The sequence below is a fragment of the Cervus elaphus genome, chromosome 28 (assembly GCF_910594005.1).
Source record: "Cervus elaphus chromosome 28, mCerEla1.1, whole genome shotgun sequence".
Lineage (NCBI taxonomy): Eukaryota > Metazoa > Chordata > Mammalia > Artiodactyla > Cervidae > Cervus > Cervus elaphus.
This window is the reverse complement of record NC_057842.1, coordinates 26,336,843-26,362,749: the sequence shown is the minus strand read 5'-3', so window position 1 is coordinate 26,362,749 and position 25,907 is coordinate 26,336,843. Positions and strand designations below refer to the sequence as shown.

Below are 25,907 nucleotides of genomic sequence, written 5' to 3'. Positions count from 1 at the left end.
AGAGGGTACCAGGTGACTCGCCTAGAAAGCTCTTCCCCAGATCTCTGTGCAGCTTTGCACAAGCTTCACCCCAAGAGGCTTCCTTGAGCCTCACTCTCAACCTAACCAACCAGCTCTCTCTTACCCTGTTCTTCATATTCATTTTCCATAGGCTCGCTGTATCGCCTCTAGTAGATTATATACCTTCTATTATTTTGTTGTTTTATCATGCATCTCACCCCAAGAGGATGCAAATTCCTCTGGGACTGGGATCTTTATTTGCGTCACTGGCTTATCTCAGGTGCTTAGAACTGTGCCTGGCATATGGGGGCTCAATAAATATTTGCTGTAGTAGTAAGTGAATTGAGATTAGAGCAGAATGATTTAACCCATTGGGTCAGGAGTTGCCAAGACAACTCACATAATTCATAGATTCACTAGAAGGACCCAAGGGAGTCAGCACTGTGTTGTACTCACAGCTAAGATTACAGCTGGATCATCAAGGGAAAAGCCCAGAAGAATCCACACATGGACTTCCTTATACTCTCTCCTCCCCAAGAGGGGAAGAACACACAAACATGCAACAACACACACAGTTTTCTGCCCAGGAAAACCCTTTATAGAGATTCGGCAGCCAAGGTTTTTATTGGGTTCTCATCCTGTAGGCACTCTGCCTAACGTACCAAAATACCAGCCAGTCTCCTGAAAGGAAAGCAGATTTTCAGCATAAATCTAGTTGATTGTACAGTTCAGACAAGTGAGCCACGCTTATCATTAGGGAAGTATTATCTCAGTGTAAAGAACAGTTGGGCTTCCCAGGTGGCTCGGTGATAAAGAAACTGCCAGCCAATCATCCCTGGGTCAGGAAGACCCCCTGGAGAAGGAAATGGCAAGCCACTCCAGTATTGTTGCCTGGGAAATCTCATGGAGTCTCAGAGAGTGGGATATGACCTAGCCACTGAGCACAGAAGGTTATATTCGCCAAGTTCCCAGCCACGCAGGCCTTCCTAAGATAGCAGTCTCAAGCCTCCTAAGTTCACTCATTTCAACACCAATTGACTTGAAAGTTTGGTCCTTAAGAATAACGTGAAGTGAAAGAAGATGTTGGACTTGTGAATATGTTTCCTAAAGTGGTTTCTCCTCTGTAAAACTAAATGCAGTCATTTGTATGCAAAATATGGACTTTTTTTAGACCTCTGATTCTTTGATCTTTTAAATGTCATATCATTTAAGCTGAGTATAGAGATTTAAATTCTTTTTTCTCTTATCCATTTATAGATCTTGGAATTTCTGGTACCACATCCAAAAAGTAAGTATTTTTGAAACTGTCTGGTTTTCTTATGACAGTGTATTTGTACTTGTTTGAGACTCTCAAACCTTGTACTTAATGGAGTATTAACTCATTCTCAAGCTAGGTAACTTCTAAATTGGTTTTTATTTCATTCTCAGTTTTTGTTTTTGTTGTTATTCTACTGGAACATCCAAACTATTGACTCTGCAATGAGAAGAAATAATCTGTTTCAGTCTCCAGATTCACACTAAATTATAATCTAGAAATACTTGGAAATTGTGATTTGGATACTTTAATAGCTTTAAATTCTAGATTCATTGTAATATTCCTAGCTAACATTGATTTTAAAAAGTGTCTCATGGAGTCAATTCTAAGGAAGAATAGTAAAAATGACAAACAATGTACACCTTTTTTAGATGCATATTTCAACATCTCTGAAATTGTGATGCATTTAACAATAGATATAATCTTACAATCGCCGGAAGGCAGGTGGTAGTCATGATTAAATTGTATGAAACCTTCTGTTGAAACCACTAAGATCCAGAGAGTGCCATCATGGATTCATGTTCAGTTCAGCAAAGGATACACGTATTTATGACATACTTATTTGGAACTTTTTGTAAACAGTGATGAATTCAGTTGAATTTTGTGGCACATTTTTCCATTAGCAGTGACAGGAAATTCCTGTTATCACTGAGATCAAAACTCTAATTGATTTTTTTGTCAAATGTTCTTAAACTCTCTTAAATACAATGTAGTAAGACTCTTCCCTTTGTTTTATCCCATTCTGTTTATTTCTTCTTGATCCCAAATAAAAATAAACATTTAAGGAGCCACATACTATCCTTTTCTGATTGTGTGTGTTTTGCACGGTTGATTTTAGGGGAGATCTTCAGTGGAATGCTGGAGAGAAGAAGTTGACTGGGGGAGCCAACTGGCAGCCGAAAGTAGCCCCCGCCACCTGGTCGGCAGGCGTTCCCCCCAGCGCACCCTTGGTACGTAGCTCCCAGAGGCCAGAGTGGTGCAGGCACTGTGCCAGCTCCCAGGTGTATGGAGCAGGGAGCTTGTCGCTGAATTTTGCTACTGATGCTGTACTTCTTGATCCGTGCTGAAGAAATGGAGCAAGGTGCAATATTTACCAAAAGGCAAATTCCATTGACTTTATATTTACTAAAGATTATGACCTAGCTTTTTATTTTAAGTACTTCAAAATAGTATTTATACTTCTTCAGACATTAGTTTTTTTAATTTCTACAATTACAGAAATGATATTTCAATATTTCAAAACATGCAATACCATTGATCTTTGTCCATGTTTTTACCACATCTCTTGCCCACATTTCCTGATGGTCATAAATAATGAAGACTTTTATTCTTAGCAGAAAGACTGAATTGTTTCCTATTGTGTACCTGAACTTTTATTTTAAAACCCTATGAAGTCTTCTCACTGTTTTTTAAATTTGAAACTACTATCACCACCTTTCCTATGAAATTTAGATAGGTCTCATTTCTGTATCCCCTGGAGTAGAAAATAGCAACCCACTCTGTATTCTTCTCTGGAGAATCCCATGGACAAAGGAGCCTGGCAGGCTGTAGTCTACAGGGTTGCAAAGAGTTAGACCCGATTGTGAAATAACACTTTCATTTTCGATACTATTATTATTAATTGAACTACAACCTAAGTGGTAGTTTCTATAGGAAAATATCAATACATTCTGTACTCAGACTTGGTTTCCAAAACCCACTTCCTCTGGTCACCCCACTCCACCCCCTGGTGTTTGTAAGAGAGCAGGAAACTCAAGGACTGATACTCTCTGCCTTTGGTGAGTTCAAAGTCTGAAAGAACTTAATTTTAAGAAGTGATTTCTAAAAGGTAACAATGAGAAGGTTGCCTATTATATCTGGATGTTTACCTTTTAAAATCTTTCTTTGCATAAAACAATGCTTAAGAGGGCCATTTTTGTATTTATCTATAAATAAAGTTCCATTTTAATTTTTGTAAAAGATACTTAATAGAAAACTACCCATATCTTTTAAACTGACCTATGGGTTGGGAAGATCCCCTAGAGAAGGAAATGGCAGCCCAATCCAGTATTTTTGCCTGGAGAATCCCATGGACAGAGGAGCCTGGCAGGCTACAGTAGTCCATGGGGTTGCAAGAGTTGGACACGACTTAGCAACTAAACCACCACCACCATGCCCAGGATAACCATATAATTTATTGTGCAAACTAGTGCTCTTTGAGGGTGAAAGGAATTGTTACTCTGGGACCCCAAGCGTGTGTCTGGTGGCCCACATAGATGCTACGACCATCAGCAGGTAGCACTCTGGGCCTAGGCAGCTGCGTTCCATTCTCTATTTTCTTTGTTTATTTTTCTGAAGTATAGTTGATTTACAATGTTGTGTTAATTTCTGCTGTACAGCAAAGTGATTCAGCTACACATATATATGTACATATTCTTTTTCATACTCTTTTCCATTATGGTTATCACAGGATGTTGAATATAGTTCCCTGTACTATACAGTAGGACTTTGTTGTTTATCCATTCTCTGTATAAGACTTTGCTTTTGCTAACCCGAAACTCCCACTCCATCCCTCAACTGCACTCCATTCTTAAATACAAAAACAGTGTTGGGTTTAGAGGGAGAGAGATTCAAAAACTGTAAATAAAATCCCTAAAGAAAGAAAAAAATTCTTTAGAACGCATCTTATACATCTGTTAATACTGCATATTGTCAAGAAATCTCATAATTTATATTATCATCACCAAATTAAAAGAACTCATTTTTCTATTCTCTTCTATGTAAAATTAAAGAGATCTTATACGCAGTCCTAAGTAGTTTATACTTTAGTAGTGTTGCTCTTATCAGCAAGATAAGGCTGTTCAGTGTTTTGATTTGGGTTTTTTTTTGTTGTTTTTTTCAGTTAGGGTGTAGTTGTTTTACAATGTTGTGTTAGCTTCTACTGTACAACAAAGGGAATCAGCTTTTTGTATGTATATGTAGCCCTCCCTCTTGGACCTCTTTCCCAACTACCCACCCCCATTCAGTGTTTTTTAACTGGTTAGTTAAAAAACAGTCATGGTGATAGCAAAGTCAAAGAAGAGGTTAGGGGAGTGGAGGGAAGGTGGTGAGAATGCTGATATCTGGCAGATCAACCATAGGTTAAAAGAAAAAGGTTTGGAGCCAGAGGTGGAGAGTAAGATAGGAAAGAAAAGTCCCAGGCAGAATCCACTCAACTGGGGATTATTGTGAACAAACTCAGCAAGACACTGGCTGCCAGGTTTCTATATGGGGCAGTTTGCTGAGTAATGAGGCCGTTATCCCTGAAGGGGAACAAGGGAAAAGTATTTTAAAAACAGTATTGAGCTGGAGACCTTCCTTGACCATCACCTCCCCTAAGATGAAGATTTTAACCATACACAGTTAAGAATTCATCAGATACTTAGAGAACAACTCTTTGCTTCTTCAGGGCCACAAGGCCACCAAGTTATCTGATTGGCAGGCAGCATCCTGGAGACTGAAGTTAACATTCTCATTTCTTTTTTTTTTTTCTTGAATTTGTTTTTATTTTTATTGGGCTCTAGGGGATGGGATGGGGAATACCTCTGTAAGTTATGTCCCACTAGGAAGATGTCCATTCTAACTTTCCTGGGATAGCTTTCAGAGCTTTTTCTTTTTCTTGGAGCCACTGCTCTTGCTGGCAGCAGCCTCTTCAGGTCCACTGCTGACTGGCTCCTCCTTGGAAGAAAATTTCTGCTTTTTCTTGGGTACCCTCTTGTTTTCTGACTCATCAGGGTCAGTAACTGGTTCCTTTTTGGGAAAAGATTTCTTCCTTTTGGGAAGACCTCCAGTACCAGCTGTCTCTTCAAGATCACTACTAACTAGCTCTTCCTTGGAAAAATATTTATTTTTCTTGGAAAAAGAGACAGATGGGTCTTCCATTCCATTCTCCTGAAGAGCCTCCTGGGGCTTTTGCTTTTTCTTCTTGTTGGGTCTTTCACTTGTCTCCTCACACTCCCCTGGGGCACTGCTGTTTTCTGAAGAAGCCAGGGCAATTGCAGCCAGCCTTTTCTTTTCCTTCTTCAAGCATTTCTTCTCCTGTTTCTCGAGCTTCCTAGTAATCTCAGCAGCCGCTTCCTCTGCCTGAACCATTGCCTCCTTCATGACATCCAGATTCCTTCGGGGAATCTCTCCAGTCTCATAGAAGGACAGCCGCTCCTCAACTTGTTCTCGAAGCTTCTCCCCAAAAACCCTGGTGGGCACCTCAGAGAAGCAATCAATTCGTGAGGCAATACTGCATTTGTTTGCCAGGTATCGGGAGATGTGACCTTTGTTCTTGGCAGCTGCTCGGCCAATGAAGGTAGAGTGGAAAATGAGTCCGTATTTTGGGGTGTTACCCCTTGTCTTCAAGGCTCTGGAAACTTGGTCCTTTTGCTGGGCCCAGGGAATCACTCAGAAACCAGGACTTCTTGTTTCTTTTAAACCCCCAAACACCATATTTTTGTTTATGAAGCAGAAAACTTTACACTGTTAGTAATGGAACTCCAGAAAGTCAAAGACAGTAGGCTTTAGCGTAAAATGTACACAGCAGCTGTGGAAAGAGAAATTAGAACAACAAAAGTAATCTTTTAGGAGGACAGAGTTACGTGTAGTTCTCTTCCTTTTGTGTATTTTCCTTAACGTTTTGGGCAGTAATATGAAGGCAGTTGTTTTTTCATTGTTGACCCTCACTTAGTCACATGAAAATTTACTACCATTTGCTCCATTTACTGCAGAACTCTTCTTCCCGATCAAAATTCTGCTTTGCTTTCACTTTAATCATTCTGAGTTTCTCTGGCTTCTATCCACCCCAGTTCTCTCATAAAATGTCTCTTGCATTTTTCTATTCCTTAAAATACATTTGAGTCTTTTTTTCTAAGGACAGTCAAGAAAAAGAAGAGAGCTGAAATGTGTGCTTCAGAAGCCATGAGGGAGGGTTTGCAAATTTCCCCATTAATCTGCAGGCCTTTGTTTTTGAGTAGCACATGAAAGGGCAGATGTCAGGGTGAAGACCCTTCTGCTGCCTTTTATAGTTTTTATTAAGAGACAAGAGCTAAGGTTACTTTCCTCAGTTTGTTTTAAATTTCCCTTAAATGCTGCTTAAAGGTGCAACTCTAAAATTTTTCAGATGACAGAACCCAAATTAGATCTAGAAGCCTTTAACAGGACTGGCATACTGCCATGCTCATCAGTAGGGTTATTCATTCCTAGTTTTGAGCACAACAGACCTGCTCAGTTCCCATCAGACAAACTAGGAAGGTACTTGCAACTCAGAAGTATGTGCATTTTGTAGGAGGCCACAGTTCTGCCCCTAAAAACAGCTTATCTTTATACATTTATAGGTGAAACATTTTTTTGAATGTTAAAAAAGAAAATAACTTTTTAAACCTTAGGATAAATAATATGGAGGGAATAAATTATTGAGTTAATCTACCCTTTGAACAAAATGACAAGCTTAGATTCTCCTTAAATTTTTGACCCATTTATTTGATCAGGAATATGTGCAGATTGATTTTGTTTTGATAACTGGTTGAAAACCTTTTTGCTTTCACAGCCCTAAATCCTAATGATACAATTCTTATAAAAAAACACAATTGTTATTGTAAGGTACAATTCTGATAAATAAAGCAATTCCAGTCAGTGATACAATTCTTGGTCTGGTGAGTAGTCTACCCCTAGACTGTTGAAATAATGAGTAGAGTGAATCTGAAATATAATATTTCTCTTTTAGAGGAAGAAAAATAACTTTCCCTCTACCCTTCTAAGTTCTTAGTGGAGACTCCTATAGTAACACATATTAACAAGAGAAAAATAGAAACTTGTTAACATGTATGCCTCATGTATACATGGGAGATACCAAGGGGAAAAAATGAGTAACTCCCTGAGGTGGTCTAAACCACTGGCTTAAGTAACCATCTTCAGCTAAAGACAAAAGAAAGAAAAATATAGGCTGGCCAGGTAATGGAGAGGTTACCAGGAAAAGCAGGGTTAACAGAGGTAAGATTTGTTACACAGGGCTTCCCTGATGGCTGAGAGGTGTAGAATCCGACTGCCAGTGCAGGAGACAGGAGTTTGATCCCTGACCCAAGAACGTCTCACATGCCGCAGAGTAACTGAGCATCACAACCGCTGCGCCTGTGCTCGAGAGCCTGGGAGTCGCATGCTGAAGCCCACATGCCCTAAAACCTGCGCTCTGCAACAAGAGAAGCCACTGCAATGAGAAGCCTGCGCACTGCAACTGGAAAGGAGCCCACCCTTGCCGCAGCTAGAGAAAAGCCCGTGCAGCGACAAAGACCCAGCACAGCCAAAAATAAATAAGTAGAATTATTCTAGAAATGTGTTATTTACGTATAAGTCAGTGACTTCTCCATTGATAAGAGGTTCTCTTGTGATTTAGTCATCCTTCTCTTCCTGGTACAGAGAGGGAGAGACCCTTAAGTGGGATCTCCTTTGTAAATCTAAACACACCTTACAAAAGTTTAATGTCTACAGTTCTCAGGGCTCCTCCTGCATCTGCTGTTCTTCAGAATAATCAACTCATAAGAATCCTTATGCCAAAAAGCATATTGGGGGGATATTTTGCTACCCTTCAATATTTTCTTTCTTTTTAAAAATGTTTTACATAAATTTGTGTAACATTAAGTTACTTTAAAAGTGTATAATTCAGTGAATTTTAGTATCTTTTTGATGTTGTAAAACCATTATCATTCTCTATAATTCCAGAATATTTCCATCACCCCAAAAAGGAACATGGTCTTTCCCAATTTTCCACTTCCCTATTCCATGACATCCAAAAATTTACTATGTCTGTGGATTTGCCTCTCTGGATTTTTAATATAAACAGAATCCTACACTCAGGAGGCTTACATGCATGGCTTCTTCCACTTAGCATAATGTTTTCAAGGTTGATCTGTGTTGTAGCATGTAACAGTACTTTATTATTTTATGGCTGACAGTTGTGTTGTTTGGATATACCACATTTTGTTTATTCATTCATTAATGAATGGACATTTGTGTTGTTTCCATGTTTTGGAATTATGAAAGGTACTTATGTCATTTGTATACAAGTTTTGGTAAGGATATATGTCCTCAGTTCTCTTGGGAATATACCCAGGAGTGGAATTGCCAGGACTTGTGTGACACTGTTCAGCTTTTTGAGAAACTGACAGACTTTTCCACAGCAGCTGCATCATCTTATATATTTACACCATCAGTGCATAGGGTTTCAATTGTGACTTTCATATGCATTTCCTTAATGACTAGAGATCTTGAGAATCTTTTCATGTGCCTAATGGTCATTTGTATATCTTCTTCTTTTTTTTTTTTTTTTTTGAGAAATGTGAGTTCTAAGGGATCTTTATTATTCTGAACACTAGATGCTTATGAGATATATGATTTGCAAATATTTCTCCCATTCTGTGAGTTGTCTTCATTTTCTTGATAGTATCTTTTAATACACAGAGTTTTAAATTCTGATAAATTCCAATTTTATCTATTTTTGTTGCTGTTGCTTGTGCTTTTGGTGTCGTGTTTAAGAAACCATTGCCTAATCCAAGGTCTTAAAGATTTATACCTAGACTTCTTTCTAAGAGTTGTATAATTTTATCTGTTATGTTAGGTCTTTGACCTATTATAGGCTCATTTTCATATGTGGTATGAGATAGGGGTCCAGACTGTATGTGTTACATGCACAAATCCAGTTAATCCGAGAACCATTTGTTGAAAATACTGTTTTTTTCCCACAATATTCTTCTCAGTCTTCTCAAATATCAGTTGACCATAGATGTGTGGATTTATTTCCAGACTCTCTATTCTGCTGTATGGATCTGTGTGTCTGTCCCCCTGTCAGTACCACAGTGTTTTGATCAATGTAGCTTAGTTGTAAGTTTTGAAACCAGAAAGTGTGAATCCCCCAAATTTGTTCTTGTTTTTCAAGATTGCTTTGTCTATTCTGGGCCATTGGATTTCCATATAAATTTCAGGTTCAGATTGTCCATTTTTCCAAGAGAAGCAGTTAAAGTTGACAGGGATTGAAATTTTGATAGGAAACACACTGAATCTATAAAGCGAATTGGGTAGTATTGTCATCTTAACAATATTAAGTCTTCTAGTCGTTAATAGATTAGAGGATATCTATTTTCCAAGTTGTCTTTAATTTCTTCAACAATGTTTTATAGCTGTCAGTGTGTAAGTTTTGTACTGTCTTGTTAAATTTATGTCTAAGTGTGTTATTTTCAATGCTGTTATAGATTAAATTCTTTATAATTGCATTTTTAATTGTTCATTGCTAGTCTGAACACCACATTGATTTTTGTATATTTATCTTGTATCTTGCAACTTTGCTGAACTTGTCTATTAACTCTGACGGTTTTTTGTGTGTGAATTCTTTGATTTTCTCCATATAAGATGATGTCATCTGCAAATAGAGATAGACTTATTTCTTCCTTTCTTATTTGAATGCTGTTGCTTTTTCTTACCTAATTGCACTGACGAGATCTCCCAGTACCTCTTTATCTTGTTCTTAGGGAGAAAACTTTCATTCATTCAACATTAAATATGATATTCAGTTCAGTTCAGTCACTCAGTCATGTCTGACTCTTTGCAACCCCATGAACTGCAACACGCCAGGCCTCCCTGTCCATCACCAATTCCTGGAGTCCACCCAAACCCATGTCCATCAAGTCAGTGATGCCATCCAACCATCTCATCCTCTGTCATCCCCTTCTCCCCCTGCCCTCAATCTTTCCCAGCATCAGGGTATTTTCCAGTGAGTCAGGTCTTCACCTCAGGTAGCCAAAGTATTCGAGTTTCAGCTTCAACATCAGTCCTTCCAATGAACACCCAGGACTGATCTCCTTCAGGATGGACTGGTTGGATCTCCTTGCAGTCCAAGGGACTCTCAAGAGTCTTCTCCAACACCACAGTTCAAAAGCATCAGTTTCTGTGCTTAGCTTTCTTTATAGTCCAACTCTCACATCCATACATACCACTGGAAAAACCATAGCCTTGACCAGACAGAACTTTGTTGGCACTGTAATGTCTCTGCTTTTTAATATGCTATCTAGGTTGGTCATAACTTTCCTTTCAAGGAGTAAGCATCTCTTAATTTCATGACTGCAATCACCATCTGCAGTGATTTTGTAGCCCAGAAAAATAAAGTCAGCCACTGTTCCCCATCTATTTCCCATGAAGTGATGGGACTGGATGCCATGATCTTAGTTTTCTGAATGTTGAGCTTTAAGCCAACTTTTTCACTCTCCTCTTTCACATTCATCAAGAGGCTCTTTAGTTCTTCTTCACTTTCTGCCATAAGGGGGGTGTCCTCTGCATATCTGAGGATATTGATATTTCTCCCAGCAATCGTGATTCCAGCTTGTGCTTCATCCAGCCCAGCATTTCTCATGATGTACTCTGCATATAAGTTAAATAAGTAGGGTGACAATATACAGCCTTGACATACTCCTTTTCCTATTTGGAACCAGTCTATTGTTCCATGTCCAGTTCTAACTGTTGCTTCCTGACCTGCATACAGGTTTCTCAAGAGGCAGGTCAGGTGGTCTTGTATTCCCATCTCTTTCAGAATTTTCCACAGTTTACTGTGATCCACACAGTCAAAGGCTTTGCTATAGTCAATAAAGCAGAAATAGATGTTTTTCTGAAACTCTCTTGCTTTTTTGATGATCCAGTGGATGTTGGCAATTTGATCTCTGGTTCCTCTGCCTTTTCTAAAACCAGCTTGAACATCTGGAAGTTCACGGTTCACATATTGCTGAAGCCTGGCTTGGAGAATTTTGAGCATTACTTTACTAGCGTGTGAGATGAGTGCAATTGTGCGGTAGTTTGAGCATTCTTTGGGATTGCCTTTCTTTGGGATTGGAATGAAAACTGACCTTTTCCAGTCCTGTGGCCACTGCTGAGTTTTCCAAATTTGCTGGCATATTGAGTGCAGCACGTTCACAGCATCATCTTTCAGGATTTGAAATAGTTCAACTGGAATTACATCACCTCCACTAGCTTTGTTCATAGTGATGCTTTCTAAGGCCCACTTGACTTCACATTCCAGGATGTCTGACTCTAGGTGAGTGATCACACCATTATGATTATCTGGGTCATGAAGACCTTTTTTGTACATGTTCTTCTGTGTATTCTTGCCACCTCTTCTTAATATCGTCTGCTTGTGTTAGGTCCATACCATTTCTGTCCTTTATCAAGCCCATCTTTGCATGAAATGTTCCCTTGCTATTTCCCTTTCTAATTTTCTTGAAGAGATCTCTAGTCTTTCCCATTCTTCTGTTTTCCTCTATTTCTTTGCATTGATCGCTGAGGAAGGCTTTCTTATCTCTCCTTGCTATTCTTTGGAACTCTGCATTCAGATGGATATATGTTTCCTGTTCCCCTTTGCTTTTCACTTCCCTTCTTTTCACAGCTATTTGTAAGGCCTCCTCAGACAGCAGTTTTGCTTCTTTGCATTTCTTTTTCTTGGGGATGGTCTTGATTCCTGTCTCCTGTACAGTGTCACAAACTTCCATCCATAGTTCATCAGGTACTCTGTCATTAGATCTAGTCCCTTAAATCTGTTTCTCATTTCCACTGTATAGTCATAAGGGATTTGATTTAGGTCATACCTGAATGGTCTAGTGGTTTTCTCCACTTTCTTCAGTTTCAGTCTGAATTTGGCAATAAGGAGTTCATGATATGAGCCACAGTCAGCTCCAGGTCTTGTTTTTTCTGACTGTATAGAGCTTCTCCATCTTTGGCTGCAAAGAATATAATCAATCTGATTTTGGTGTTGACCATCTGGTGATGTCCATGTGTAGAGTCTTCTCTTGTGTTGTTGGGAGAGAGTGTTTGCTATGACCAGTGCGTTCTCTTGGCAGAACTCTATTAGCCTTTCCCCTGCTTCATTCCGTACTCCAAAGCCAAATTTGCCTGTTACTCCAGGTGTTTCTTGACTTCCTACTTTTCATTCCAGTCCCCTATAATGAAAAGGACGTCTCTTTTGGTGTTAGTTCTAGAAGGTCTTGTAGGTCTTCATAGAACTGTTCAACTTCAGCTTCTTCAGCATTACTGGTTGGGGCATAGACTTGGATTACTATGATATTGAATGGTTTGCCTTGGAAACGAACAGAGATCATTCTGTCATTTTTGAGATTGTATCCAAGTACTGCATTTTGGACTTTTTTGTTGACTATGATGGCTACTCCATTTCTTCTAAGGGATTCCTGGCCACAGTAGTAGATATAATGGTCCTCTGAGTTAAATTCACCCATTCCAGTCCATCTTAGTTCACTGATTCCTAGAATGTCGATGTTCACTCTTGCCATCTCCTGTTTGACCACTTCCAATTTGCCTTGATTCATGGACCTAACATTCCAGGTTCCTATGCAATATTGCTCTTCACAGCATTGAATCTTGCTTCTATCACCAGTCCCATCCACAGCTAGGTGTGTTTTTGCTTTGGCTCCATCCCTTCATTCTTTCTGGAGTTATTTCTCCACTGATCTCCAGTAGCATACTGGGCACCTACCGACCTAGGGAGTTCATCTTTCAGTGTCCTATCTTTTTGCCTTCTCATACTGTTCATAGGGTTCTCAAGGCAAGAACACTGAAGTGGTTTGCCATTGCCTTCTCCAGTGGACCACATTCTGTCAGACCTCCCCACCATGACCCGTCTATCTTGGGTGGCCCCACACAGCATGGCTTAGTTTCTCTGAGTTAGACAAGGCTGTGGTCCTGTGATCAGATTGGCTGGTTGTCTGTGATTGTGGTTTCAGTCTGTCTGCCCTCTGATGCCCTCTCTCAGCGCCTACCATCTTACTGGTTTTCTCTTACCTTGGACGTGGGGTATCTCTTCACGGCTGCTCCAGCAAAGCGCAGCCGCTGCTCCTTACCTTGGTCGTGGGGTAGCTCCTCCCCACCGCCACTCCTAACCTCGTTGTGAGTTATTTGTAAATGCCCTTTATCAGTTGTAGGAATTCCCCTTCTATTTCTAGTTTATTTAGTGTTGTTGTGTCATGAATGGATTGTGGGTTTTGTCAAATGCTTTTTCTGCGTGTACTGAGATGAGTTTTTCTTGTATTTCTTATATTATTATATGATTTATTACATTAATTGATCCAACCTTACATTCCTGGAATAAATCTCACTTGGTCATGGTGTGTAAATCTTTTAATATGCTGCTAGATGTGGTATGCTAGTAATTTGTCGAGAATTTTTATATTGATAATTGTAAAGAATTTAGGTGTAGTTTTCTTATGATGTCCTTGTGTGTATTTGGCATCACAGTAATACCAGCATCAAAGAATGATTAGAAAATGTTCCTTTTCTGTTTCTCTGAGAGCTTGAGAAGGATTAACATTCATTCTTCTTTGTGCCTTTAATAGAATGGACTTGTGAAGCCGTCTGATTCTGGGCTTCTCTGTGATCAAACGTTTTTGACTACTAACTCAGTCTCTTTACTTGCTATACGTCTATTTACATTTTTTTATTTCTTCTTGAGTCAGGTTTGGTAGTTTGTGTCTTTCTTGGAGTTTGACTGTTACATCTAGATTATCTAATGTTTTAGCATATAATTTCTTATAATATATCCTTTTAATTCTTTTTATTTCTATAAGATTGGTAGTAACATCTCCACTTCCTTTCCTGATTTTGGTCATTTAGGCTTCTCTTTTTTCTTGTCTGCTTGAAAGTTTATTCATTTTATTGATCTTTTCAGAGGTCTTGTCTTTCCTCTTTTGTTTTCCCATTCTTTTTTTCATTTTTCTCTGCTCTAATTGTTTTTATTTCCTTTCTCTGCTCACTTTAGAATTAGTTCTTCTTTTTTGTAGTTTCTTATGGTAGAAGTTTAGATTATTGAGTTGAGATCTTTTTCCTGCATATGAGCTATATGTTCTTGTTTCTTTTCATATCTCATAATTTTTATATTGGAACCTGGATACATTGAATATTATGATACGGCAGCACTGAAAATCATGTTCTACCCTTGCCCAAGGTTTGTTGTTGCTACTTTTTTTGTTATTGTTATTTTGCTACTTTGGTAGAGGAAGTTATTTGCTTGTTTGTTTTGTCCTTTAGCTAATTGGTCAGCTGAGAGTTAGGCAGATACTACTTAAACTCCTGGAACCAAAAATATCTCCCGGTCTTTGCAGAGGGGCTCTGCGTGTGTGTTAGGCACGACCTGAGACTCAACCAGGCAGGTTGCAACTCTGCCTTAGCAATCACTGCTGCTTGCTTAAAGCCTCCAAGTCAGCCCCGAGGCATCTCAAGTCTTTCCGGAGTATGTGCACAGCTATCTAATTTCCCAGGAGGATGTCTGGATTTTTCAAACCCTTAATCCTCAAAGCATCTCATTCTCCAGCCTTTCCTCTGAGCTTTTTGTTTAGGCTGCTGTTTGCTGTGACTGATATCCATTACCTGATACAGCAACAACTGAAAAATTTGCCTTTAAGTATTTTCCACAAATGTCTTCAGATAACAGCTTTAGCACTAGATGGGCTCCCAGTTTGACAAGATAACAGCAAGCCTTTTAAGCCAGTGTCTCCAGGGAGCCACCTAGACAAGAGACAAGACAAAGCAAATAATTAAAATATTTTCTGCTCCTTGTGATACTATTCCTGGGAGTGTGTGCTGTTGTTTTCAAGGCTACAGCTGAACTGGAGGACAGTATAAATTTCAAGGGATTGCAGTAGGGTTAATTTTATGCCTAAGGGAAGTATTAGGGGTTTTGGTATATGACTGAAAACTCTCAAACGTGAGCCTGAAATGGGATATGTGAACAGTATTACATGTAGTCTTCTAAATGCTTCCTAAAACTTGGAGTTAATTTTGGTCTTTGTACAAATGTACCACAGTCAGAAGTCAGAGAGAAGCAAATATAACACAAAAAAGAATAATATAAAAAACTGGGAATAAAACCACCATATGACCCAGCAATCCCACTATTAGGCATATATCCTGAGGAAATCAAAACTGAAAAAGATACATGTACCCTAATGTTCATTGCATCTCTACTTACAATAGCTAGAACATGGAAGCAACCTAGATGTCCATCGACAGATGAATGGGTAAAGAAGCTGTGGTACATATACACAATGGAATATTACTTGGCCATATAATATAATGCATTTGAGTCAGTTCCAATGAGGTGGATGAATCTAGAGCCTGTTATACAGAGTGAAGTCAGAAAGATAAACATTGTATACTAATGCATGTATATGGAATCTAGAAAGATGGTACCAATGAATTTATTTGCAGGGCAGCAATGGAGAAACAGACATAAAAAATAGACTTATGGACACGGGGAGGAAGGAGAGGATGAGACGTATGGAGAGAGTAACAAGAAAACTTACATTACCATATGTAACATAGAGAGCCAATGGGAATTTGCTGTGTGGCTCAGGAAACTCAAATAGAGGCTCTGTAACAACCCAGAGGGGTGGGATGGGGAGGAAGATGAGGGGAGGTCCAAGAGGGAGGGGACATGTGTATACCTATGGCTGACTCATGTTGATATTTGGCAGAAAACAACAATATTCTATAAGGCAATTATCCTTCAATTAAAAAATAAATTAATTTTTTTAAGTGGGGAGAAATGGAAACCAAGCTTTATACATGTCAATAAAAGCACTCCTCAAATTTCTAATTCAATGCCTATTGGAGAATATAACGATTAGACCAAAAAATGTTTAGAAAAACTTGACTTCTTTACATTGAAGGTGGCATAAGTAGGTAGAGAGCATAAGCTGAGCCCAAATAACTCCACAGTGGTGAACATCACGTTAGTAACCTTTGTATCACTGGCGTGGTGCTAGTCCTATTTTTAAAATTGAAAACTGAAATTTGAAATTTCTTTATATCTTTACACATACTTAAGAGCATGCATTTAAAAGTTATATTCTGTCCTTTTAAAGCCATATTATATTGGTTCTTTTTGTTTGTTGGTTGTGTGTGTGTGTGTGTGTATGTATGTGTCTGTGTGTGTGTTGTGGGTTTTTTGATAGCAAGGAGCTGTACCTCCAACCAGTTCAGTTCCTCCTGTTGCCGGGGCCCCATCTGTCGGACAGCCTGGAGCAGGGTTTGGAATGGTGAGTGATGACCTGTTTTAAAAATTGTAATTAATACTTCTAAGGACTTCGCCAAATCCCAGATTAACTATAGAATGTAATTCTCCCCATAATGCAATAGAATAGAATTTAAAAATTAAGTCATCTGCTTTAGACATTAAGTAGTCTACACAGGACATGATCAAGTCAGTTATAAGACACTTAAAATAATTTTCCACCATCAAAATAATTTTTGTAGTGCACTGATAATGTCATTTTTGGAGTACTGTTTACCAAACCAGTGACCTGGGCTCTTAGCTCAATCATCAAAATCAGCTCTTCATCAGTATACTGACTTTTCACTTACCACTTTTATCACTAGCAAATTTTAGGGCCATTTTCCATAAAGAAACAAGTCTTTACCTCTTTAAGAACTATACAGACAGAAGATAGATAAACAACAGCAAAGCCTGGTTGGGGTAAGGATGCTGTCTGGCCAGCCAGGCTTCTCAGGCACCTCAGTGGTTCTCTGCCATCTGCCAGCGTCACAACACCCATCATCCTAAATTACAAGTTGTAGGAACTTATCTGGTGGTCTGGAGTTTCCACGGTGGGCTCAGTGGCAAAGAATCTGCCTGCCTATGCAGGAGACACGGGTTCAATCCCTGGGTTGGGAAGATCCCCTGGAGGAAGAAATGGCAACCCTCTCCAGTTTTCTTGCCTGGGAAGTCCCATGGACAGAGGAGGGCTACAGTCCATGGAGTCGCAAAGAGTCAGACACAATTGAGCGTGCACCCTGGCGGTCCAGTGGTTAAGAATCCACACTTCCATTGTAAGGGTGCACAGGTTCAGTCCCTGGTCGGGGAACTAAGATCCCCATATGCCACACAGCACAGCCAAAAACATAAATAAAAATAAATTTAAGTAAGCATCTTTTTAAAAAATTACAAGTGATACTTTTTCACAAACCTGGATTCTTCAGAAATTTTCTTTAACATATTAAAGACATAAACGTCAGGGCACTGCCAGAGTGGACTGCACTCACACTGTGAACCCCATTGCTCTTTCAGCCTCCGGCGGGGACAGGCATGCCCATGATGCCTCAGCAGCCTGTCATGTTTGCACAGCCCATGATGAGGCCACCCTTTGGAGTTGCAGCTGTACCTGGCACACAGGTCAGTTTTAATATGTCCACAAAATAATAACGTTAATTTGTAAGTGTAAACTGTCATGTGACCAACAATTTAAACATGTTTTTACCTGATGCCATCTCCTTGTTTGCTGCTTGGGAAGAAGTAAAGGGAACATGGAAGACAGGTGAACAGTGGTGACATTTAAAGGAAAGTGATAGAAAAAACTAACTGTCCTAAGGTCCCTCCCTTCCTTTCTTTGATTTGGAATGTTTCCTGAGAACTGCCAGGCGTTTAAAATATCTAGGCATTTATTCCAGGAAAAAATGGGTAGCTCTAATCCATTGTCTTACTACATGTTCCTAGAGTTAGCCAAAATTAAGGTTAGGGACACCATACTCCTGGCTGCTAAGTTTGCTCAAGACTAGTGACACTAACTGCAGTGAGTCTGCCAAACTGTAAAGCCTAGATCTTGGCATCTGGTCCCATCACTTCATGGCAAATGTATGGAGGAAAAATGGAAACAGTGACAGACTTTATTTCCTTGGGCTCCAAAATCACTGCAGATGGTGACTGCAACCATGAAATTAAAAGACACTTGCTCCTTGGAAGAAAAGCTATGACCAACCTAGACAGCATATTAAAAAGCAGAGATATTAGAACTAAAAAAAAAATAAAATAAATAAATAAATAAAAAGCAGAGACATCACTTTACTGACAAAGTTCTGTCTAGTCAAAGCTATGGTTTTTCCAGTAGTCATGAACGGAAGTGAGAGCTGAACCATAAAGAAGGCTGAGTGCTGAAGAATTGATATTTTCCATCTGTGGTGCTGGAGGACTCTTCAGAGTCCCTTGGACAGCAGAGAGATCAAACCAGTCCATCCTAAAGGAAATCAACCCTGAATATTCATTGGAAGGGCTGATGCTGAAGCTGAAGCTCCAGTATTTTGGTCACCTGATGCAAAGAGCTAACTCACTGGAAAAGACCCTGTTGCTGGGAAAGATTGAGGCAGGAGGAGAATGGGGCGACAGAGCGTGAGATGCTTGGATGGCATCACTGACTCAATGGACGTGAGTTGAGCAAACTGCAGGAGATGGTGAAGGACGGGAAGCCTAGTGTGCTGCAGTCCGTGGGTCACAGAGGCAGACACGGCTGTGTGGCTGAGCAACAGCAACAAAAACAGAGCCTGAAGGAGCAATTCCCGCAAGACTGCCGTCATCAGACCCTCAGGTCCCAAAGGCCACCCTCACTTCAGACCAGCTGCCTGCGGATTTAAGGGTTCCCAGGACCACCCTCAGATTAGACAGTTTTCTAGAAAGACTCATAGAACTCGGGGAAGCACTAACTTTACAATGATAGTTTTATTGTAGTGAAAAGATACAAACAGATCCAGCCAAAAGAGATGCACTGGGCAAAGTCTGGGAAGATCCCGCATGAAGCTGCTTTGTCCTCAGGGATGCATTACCCACCTGGTATCACTGTGTGAGGATACACATGCAATACTGCTAACCCGGGAAGCTTGCCTGAGCTTCAGTATGCAGAGTTTGTATTAAGCTCTCATTATATAGGAATGACTAACTGAATTATTTCTCATGTGGTTGAACTCCATCTCCAGCCTTCCTCCCTCCCTAAGGTCAGGTTCATATCCTGTGGCCCGAAGAAAGAACTGTTTAATCTAATCGCATGGTTGATATTCTGGCATGGCCAGCCCCCAACCCTGAGTTACCTAGTTAGCATAAATTATCAGGTGTGGTGCCACAAACCCACTCTGAATAACAAAGACATTCCTATCACTAGGAAAATTCCAAAGGTTTAGAAGTTATCACCAGGGTCCAGGAAAAAGGGCAAACCTCTCTTAAGGTGAGGCCAAGTTTCTTACTATATAGCGTGCCACCTTTATTTGCAAAGATGCTAAAATATATGCACTTTGTTGAACTGTTTTGCTGCTAATAATGATGTTCATACGGATAAATCACCCTTTGTTTATTTCTCTCATAAATTGCCTGGCCCAAGTGAAGGTATATGTAGAACCAAAGAAGTTTTCACCATGTGAAATTGATTTAGGATGGAGGAAGAACATTGTAACTTCTAGCACTGTGCTGAGCACTCAAAACACATGGCTGAAATATATTTTAAGGATATCAGTAAATGATTTCGCTTCTATTGTATAATTTTTAAATTTACCATGTCTGTTTATATTGTCTCAGCCTCACAATAGGAATCCTGTTGTGAACCTTCTGAATGTACTTTAATCCCCTTTTCTTCCTTGGATCATCTCTAAATTCATTCTCTACCTGTTCCCAAAATTGGCTTTAGTTTCTTTACTTTAACCCTTCAAAAGCCATAATGACCGGGAGCGTGATATTGGGTGTCAAAAAAGATAAATTTAAAATGTAAGAGACTCCAGCCTTCAACGCCATCACCAAAGCACTGGCTTGCTGAGGAATTTGCTCTTCTGCTCTGAGATAATGAATGCTACCTAAAGTTGTTTGGGGTGGGGGAGGGTGGTGGGCGGGGAGTGGATATTAAGGGAGGTTTTGGTTTTCATAGTTGGGATTACAGTCAATCTAGATACATTTAAATTCCAAGAAAGAATCTCACTTATGAATATTTCCTTGATGGTTAAATATATCCATGACTACCACCTTTTTGAAAAAAAAGAAATCGAAAGGATGTTACTGAGATTTTTAAAAGTCTTATTGTATTTGGTGTGCTGAATGCTTTAGAAATAATACAGTTTTATTATATAAGTTAGTTTTCCTGCTTGATACCAGTGTTGCATAACATCAATTTGTTTACTTAATTCAAAGGATGAAAATGAAAAATAGATGATACAATGAAAACAGTTTTAGTCATTTAGTTGAATTTATGGCAATTTGGGAAATGCTATGCCATAGTTATTCAATTTCTAAGCTGTATTCCTACATCAGAGAAGAATCATAGCTGATTAGATATTAAATAAGAAAGCAATCATGAGTTAGTAGCTTTGGAAGACAAGAAGTTTTTCTTTACTGGTGTGTGGACTCTTACACTGTAAATCACTTGGTTGGTGTCACAATGTCATATCACCTAATTATTAATTATGGACCAGTCCTTGAGTTTCTTATCTTCCAAACAACTTTGACCCTTTATATTTATTTTTTCCCGACCTTTCTATGAGATAGAATCCCAGTTTTAAAAATGGAACTTTGATGGATACATACTACAGTTAATCAATAGTTCCTGGACAAAGGAACAAATCTAAAACTGCTTATTTCTGGAGCTTTGTTTACAGAACCAAAAAAGAAAACATACATCCCTGCCCTTCAATCCCATATTCCTGAGTTTCCATCTTGTTACAAGTGTAGAAGATTAATTAGCTCAAAGGATACATGTTAGTTATTGTTCTATGTAGACTCCATGACCTTTTTCAAGGCCTTGGACTGTAACATTCCTGCAAAAGCCTGTTCCCAAAACTTATGTTTGTCACACAATAGAATAATCTAAGTATTCATTAAACAGAAACAAGGTAAGTAAACTTTTGGTTGCTTTTGCTTCAGGTTTAGTATGATTCTTTTCTGTAGTGTCTAATAATTAATCTTCTCTACAAGCTGGACAGGCAAGATTGGAATTCGGTGACATTCACAACTACACTATTTGCTCATCCGAAAACAAACAGTGCCCCCAGATTTGACAGGTGTTCACTTAAAATACTTTATATGAAATTCTAGTCTATTTAGCTAATATTTTAAAGTAATTTCTTAAGTGACTTTCTGCAAGCTGTTTTCTTTCCATTTTTCCTTCAAACTCACTCTCAGTCTGAGAAAAGTCGTTTATATTCCTTTATTAGTTTAGAGGTACTAATAACTCAAAGTCAAAATGCTTTGAATAGAGAAGTTGGTTTTTTTCACTATGTATTCATAGTAGCTTTAATGTGACTAGTTTTTCACATCTTCCCTAACTAATATCCATATTGTTCTACAAGAGTCCTCAAATTTTACTTTGGCTAAATTTGATGTCAAATAATTTCAAGAAAGCCACTATCCTTTGAAGTGTGTTTTTTAAATCCAAAATCTAAAACAACCCTGTGACTAAGTAGAACAAAGTAGATTTTGTAAACTTTTAGCCATCTAATCTTCTGCATGTTTGTTTTCTGTGGTATGTGCTTGGCCTAATGCTTATCTATCTCTGTTTGCTTTCTGTTTCCACTGTCTTGGGCTGGCTTTTCCTCCTTAGCTTTCTCCAAGCCCTACACCTGCCTCTCAGAGTCCCAAGAAACCTCCAGCAAAGGACCCATTAGCGGATCTTAACATCAAGGATTTCTTGTAAACAATTTAAGGTATCTAATAATGAGCTTTTCCTGTGGGCTTGTAATAGTGACCTATGCTATGTTTAGCTATTTTATTAGGTATAATATTTGTACTTCTGTGTCCTTAATACATATATGTAATAATAATTGTTTGAATGTGTATGCTTTTGAAATCCATATTGGAAGCTATCTTTGTCAGTGATTTTTTAATCTTACTTAATTTGCAAAACTAAGAGGGAGAGAAACCTCCAAATTGTCCTTACCCTGGAAAGCACACAGGTTATACTAATAAAGCAAAAGGTTGCCCAAGCTACTTCATAAATTAGAAAATTACTAGTGCATTCTATGATGACTAGAATTTATAGAAAGGTAACATTTATAATACTTCATTTAGAAATTGTCTAAGAATATATTTGGTGACAATTGTAATTTTATTTTGCTTATTCTTATTTGGCCTCATCAAGTAAAACTTAGATTTATTACCCTTTGCATCTCTGCATTCAGGCAAAATTTTCGTTTCTAACATTCTAGTTTTAAATTTCTAACGTAATTTGTGAAATTACATTATGGCTAATAGAGGACTTATAGAAGGAAACTAATGAAGACAGCGATTTGCTGTTAACCCCAGAACCTGACACAGTGGATAGCTTCTCAACAAATATTAAGTTGGCCAAAAAGTTCATTCAAATTTTTCATGTTACAGAAAAACCAGAGCGAACTTTTTGGCCAACCCAATACTTGCTGAATGTGGGTGAACACTAGTAATGATGCTTTTCATTTACACAGTATTTTTCGTTCTTTCCAGTAATTAACTCTTTGATCACCTCTGTTGGAGATCAAACCCTGCAGGATAAGCTAGCCAGATACTTTGGCCTGCATTTCACAGCAAAAGAAACTGTCCCTTGGCATTAAGTGATTTGCCCAGGGTCACACTGGAAGAGAAGTATGAGCGTTGAAGTTTTTGAACCCGTGTCTGGTATTCTTTTTATCATAAATCTGCTGCTGCTGCTAAGCCGCATCAGTCGTGTCCGACTCCGTGAGACCCCACAGACGGCAGCCCACCAGGCTCCGCCGTCCCTGGGATTCTCCAGGCAAGAATACTGGAGTGGGTTGCCATTTCCTTCTCCAGTGCTTAAAAGTGAAAAGTGAAAGTGAAGTCGCTCAGTCATGTCCAACTCTTTGCAACCCCATGGACCGTAGCCTACCAGGCTCCTCCGTCCATGGGATTTTCCAGGCAAGAGTACTGGAGTGGGGTGCCAGTGCCTTCTCCGTATCGTACAGCTACTATATATATATATATTTAAACTTCCTGTTATGCCTATGGCGACTTTTGTGGATTTCTGCCTTGCGATTTTTTTCCTCATACAACATTAATAATTTATCATTTTAAGGCCTTGACATCTCAGCCAAGTCATTCTCCTTGAGCCCAACTTTTCTGTTCCACTTTGGGCTGAATTGGGCTGAGGGAGGTATCATGTAGATGCATAAATAAGACAACAAACACTTATTTCTTAGCAGCTGAAGTTTCAGAAATGACCAAGAGTGCAGCAGGAAGCAGCCTTTTATGCACTTGTTATTCAGAAGTGTTGCTGTCAGCACGTGCAGGAATTCTGAGAAGTGCCTGAAACAGAAGTGCTTGAGACACCCTCTGCTCTCAGAGTCACAGTCAAAAGAGGAACAGACACAGACTATGTTACAAAGGAGAGTTACCCCCATGCCTAAGCCTGAAGACCCCAGGAAGGGTTTCCTGGCAGAGATGACATAGCATGGGAGATAGCAGGGAGGAGAGGGCGTGTAAATGAAGGCTTTGCATCACTGGGGATATCTCCCCACTCTGTTCCGTCACTTGTACAACTACTTAGTGGCTCCTTGAAAACCTTAACTGAAAAGAACCCCAGAAAAGGGAGTCCCTGCCCCCCCGCTTTTTTTTCACTGCCCTTTTTTAAGGTTAACTGTTTTAATTGATACTGAATGTCTTGCTAAGATTTTTCTAAGTATACTTGGAAATTGGATACTTTCTAAGTATCCAATTTCCCAATTTTACCAATAGAATTTGCTTACTTAAAATGAAGCTATACTTTGAAAAAAGGTTGTTTTTTTTTTTGTTTTTTTCATTTTCCTGGATGAAATTTTAAGCTTGTCTTAAAGAATGGTGAAAAGTGTTTAAATGTGACTTTGGTAATATGAAGACCTGCTGTGTAAACAGCGAAGTAACATTGCAAGGAAGGTAAAATGTTTGAGAACTACATGATACCGTTTTCTAATTCAAGTGCTTTTTTATCTTTACAGCTGCAATTTTTGTGACTGAATAGGAAAAAAAATAATGACTTTGGAGACTTCAAATAAAATTGATGCTCAGAGTTTCAAAGGGAGCCACCAGTACCAATCCCAATGCTTATTCATACCTTCTCTTCCAAACTGTAGCACAGCTGTGAAAGTGAACGTTAGGAATGTGTACTACCTTAGCTGTTATCCCTACTCTCAGAATTGTAGTGTATGTGGGTTCTTTCTGTGTTGCGTGATGTAAACAATGAATGGATGTTTCTGATGCCTTTAGTGCTCTCTGGACCTCGCCCATGGACGGATGATGCAGCTGTTGTGTGGTGAGCCGTTGGGAAAGACGTGTCTGTGTTTTTGAGGGTTTCAATGTATATAAAACTTTTGGACACACCTGAACTCTCCCCATAAATTCTCTTTTCTTCTGTATCTGCGTTACAAATATAGTGTGATAATATCAGATAGTACGGAAAACACTCTTAAATATACAGAACTTTTTTCGGTGTGGAGTACACTTTTCCAATCGCAGGAACTTCAGCTGTGGTGGGAAATGTTTATTTTTGTGGCACTGTATATGTTAAGAAATTTTATTTTAAAAAAAAATATAAAGGTTAATGTCCATAACAAATATTTCCCCTCAAAGCTACCTTAATCAAGAATGAAAAATCATATGGGAAGAATTCCATATTTAATCACTGCTGTGTTATCTATTTTAATTATGTTTGACAGGTTTTGCATCTAAATTAACCTACTTGTTCATTCTTGATTCAGTGCACTGAAAGTAAAGAAAGTCTGTTTCCATCTTGTCTGTGAAAATGCAATTTGAAGTGTGCTATTCAAATGATTATGAAGGCACCCCAAGGTATAGCTGTAATTTAAAGTTTACTGCAAATCTTTTTATTTTCTTGTGGGGTTTATGTACATCTGTTAATTTAGTATTTCTTTGTGTGTTCTGTAGACTAGTGTTCTTCCATCCCTCAATTGAGCTCAAAGTAGGTTTTGTTGTACCATTGTGACTAGAATTTAAACTAAATCAGAGAATTGTATTCTTTACTGTACATACTGTATTCTTTAATTTTTAAGTTGTTGTCATATTGTCTGTGCTGATGGCTTGGCTTAAGATTTTGATGCATACATGAGGTCACTGTTGATCAGTGTTGCTAGTGGCTTGGCCGCTCTTTGTTAAAGCATATTGGGTTGGAAAGGTGTTTGCCTTTTTTTCAAATTACTCAATAGATGTATGGTACCATTTAAAAGTGGTTGTATCTGAATTTACTGTGGGGATAACATACACTGTAATGGGGAAAAATTACCTAAAACCAATTTCAACATGGCTTTTCTTTGTATTTCAGTTCAAAAATCCAGTGCATGTACGCCCTCTGAGATGCAATAAACACCTTGAACAAAGAAAATGCAAACATCATCTTTCTCTCTTTGATTATTTTTTATGGGAAAAAGTCTGTTTCAGATGACACACATATAATATACAAAATATTGCAAATGTTAAACCATTTAGGATGAGAAATACTGTCTGTGCCAACATAGTTTTGATTCTTTTTCAGTAAAGTCAAAGTAAGGAAAAAAAGAACCATTTTAATCAGCTGTCATTAAACTTGGGACTCCATGGCTGCTGCCAAATAAATTGAAACCCCATAGTACAAAAAAGAAAAGGATGAACTTCCTTTTAAAATATGCAATTAAATTCTTATTTTTGCATGAATTTTCCGTGGAAGTTGAAGAGTTAATGACCTAACTATGACAGGTCATAGTTTCCATGCTCATAGGCCTCCTTTGTGGCTCAGCTGGTAAGGAATCCGCCTGCAAAGCGGGAGACCTGGGTTCAATCCCTAGGTTGGGA

The 25,907-nt window shown here is 38.8% G+C and overlaps 1 protein-coding gene across 15 annotated transcripts in view; it reads left to right on the top strand.

Moving 5' to 3' along the window:
- SNAP91 (synaptosome associated protein 91) overlaps positions 1 to 25,472 on the top strand; it is a 160,307-nt gene extending 134,835 nt beyond the window's left edge. For 12 of the 15 annotated variants that reach the window (XM_043890301.1, XM_043890314.1, XM_043890312.1 and 9 more), the window contains 6 exons: positions 1,258 to 1,288; positions 2,154 to 2,265; positions 16,312 to 16,395; positions 17,424 to 17,528; positions 21,700 to 21,802; positions 24,062 to 25,472. In XM_043890301.1, coding sequence (XP_043746236.1) covers positions 1,258 to 1,288; positions 2,154 to 2,265; positions 16,312 to 16,395; positions 17,424 to 17,528; positions 21,700 to 21,792 — 425 coding nt within the window. In that variant the 3' untranslated portion in view covers positions 21,793 to 21,802; positions 24,062 to 25,472. The remainder of the gene's footprint in view (positions 1 to 1,257; positions 1,289 to 2,153; positions 2,266 to 16,311; positions 16,396 to 17,423; positions 17,529 to 21,699; positions 21,803 to 24,061) is intronic. The other 3 variants (XM_043890309.1, XM_043890313.1, XM_043890311.1) reach the window with 1 other exon arrangement.
- The last annotated feature ends 435 nt before the right edge of the window (positions 25,473 to 25,907 follow it).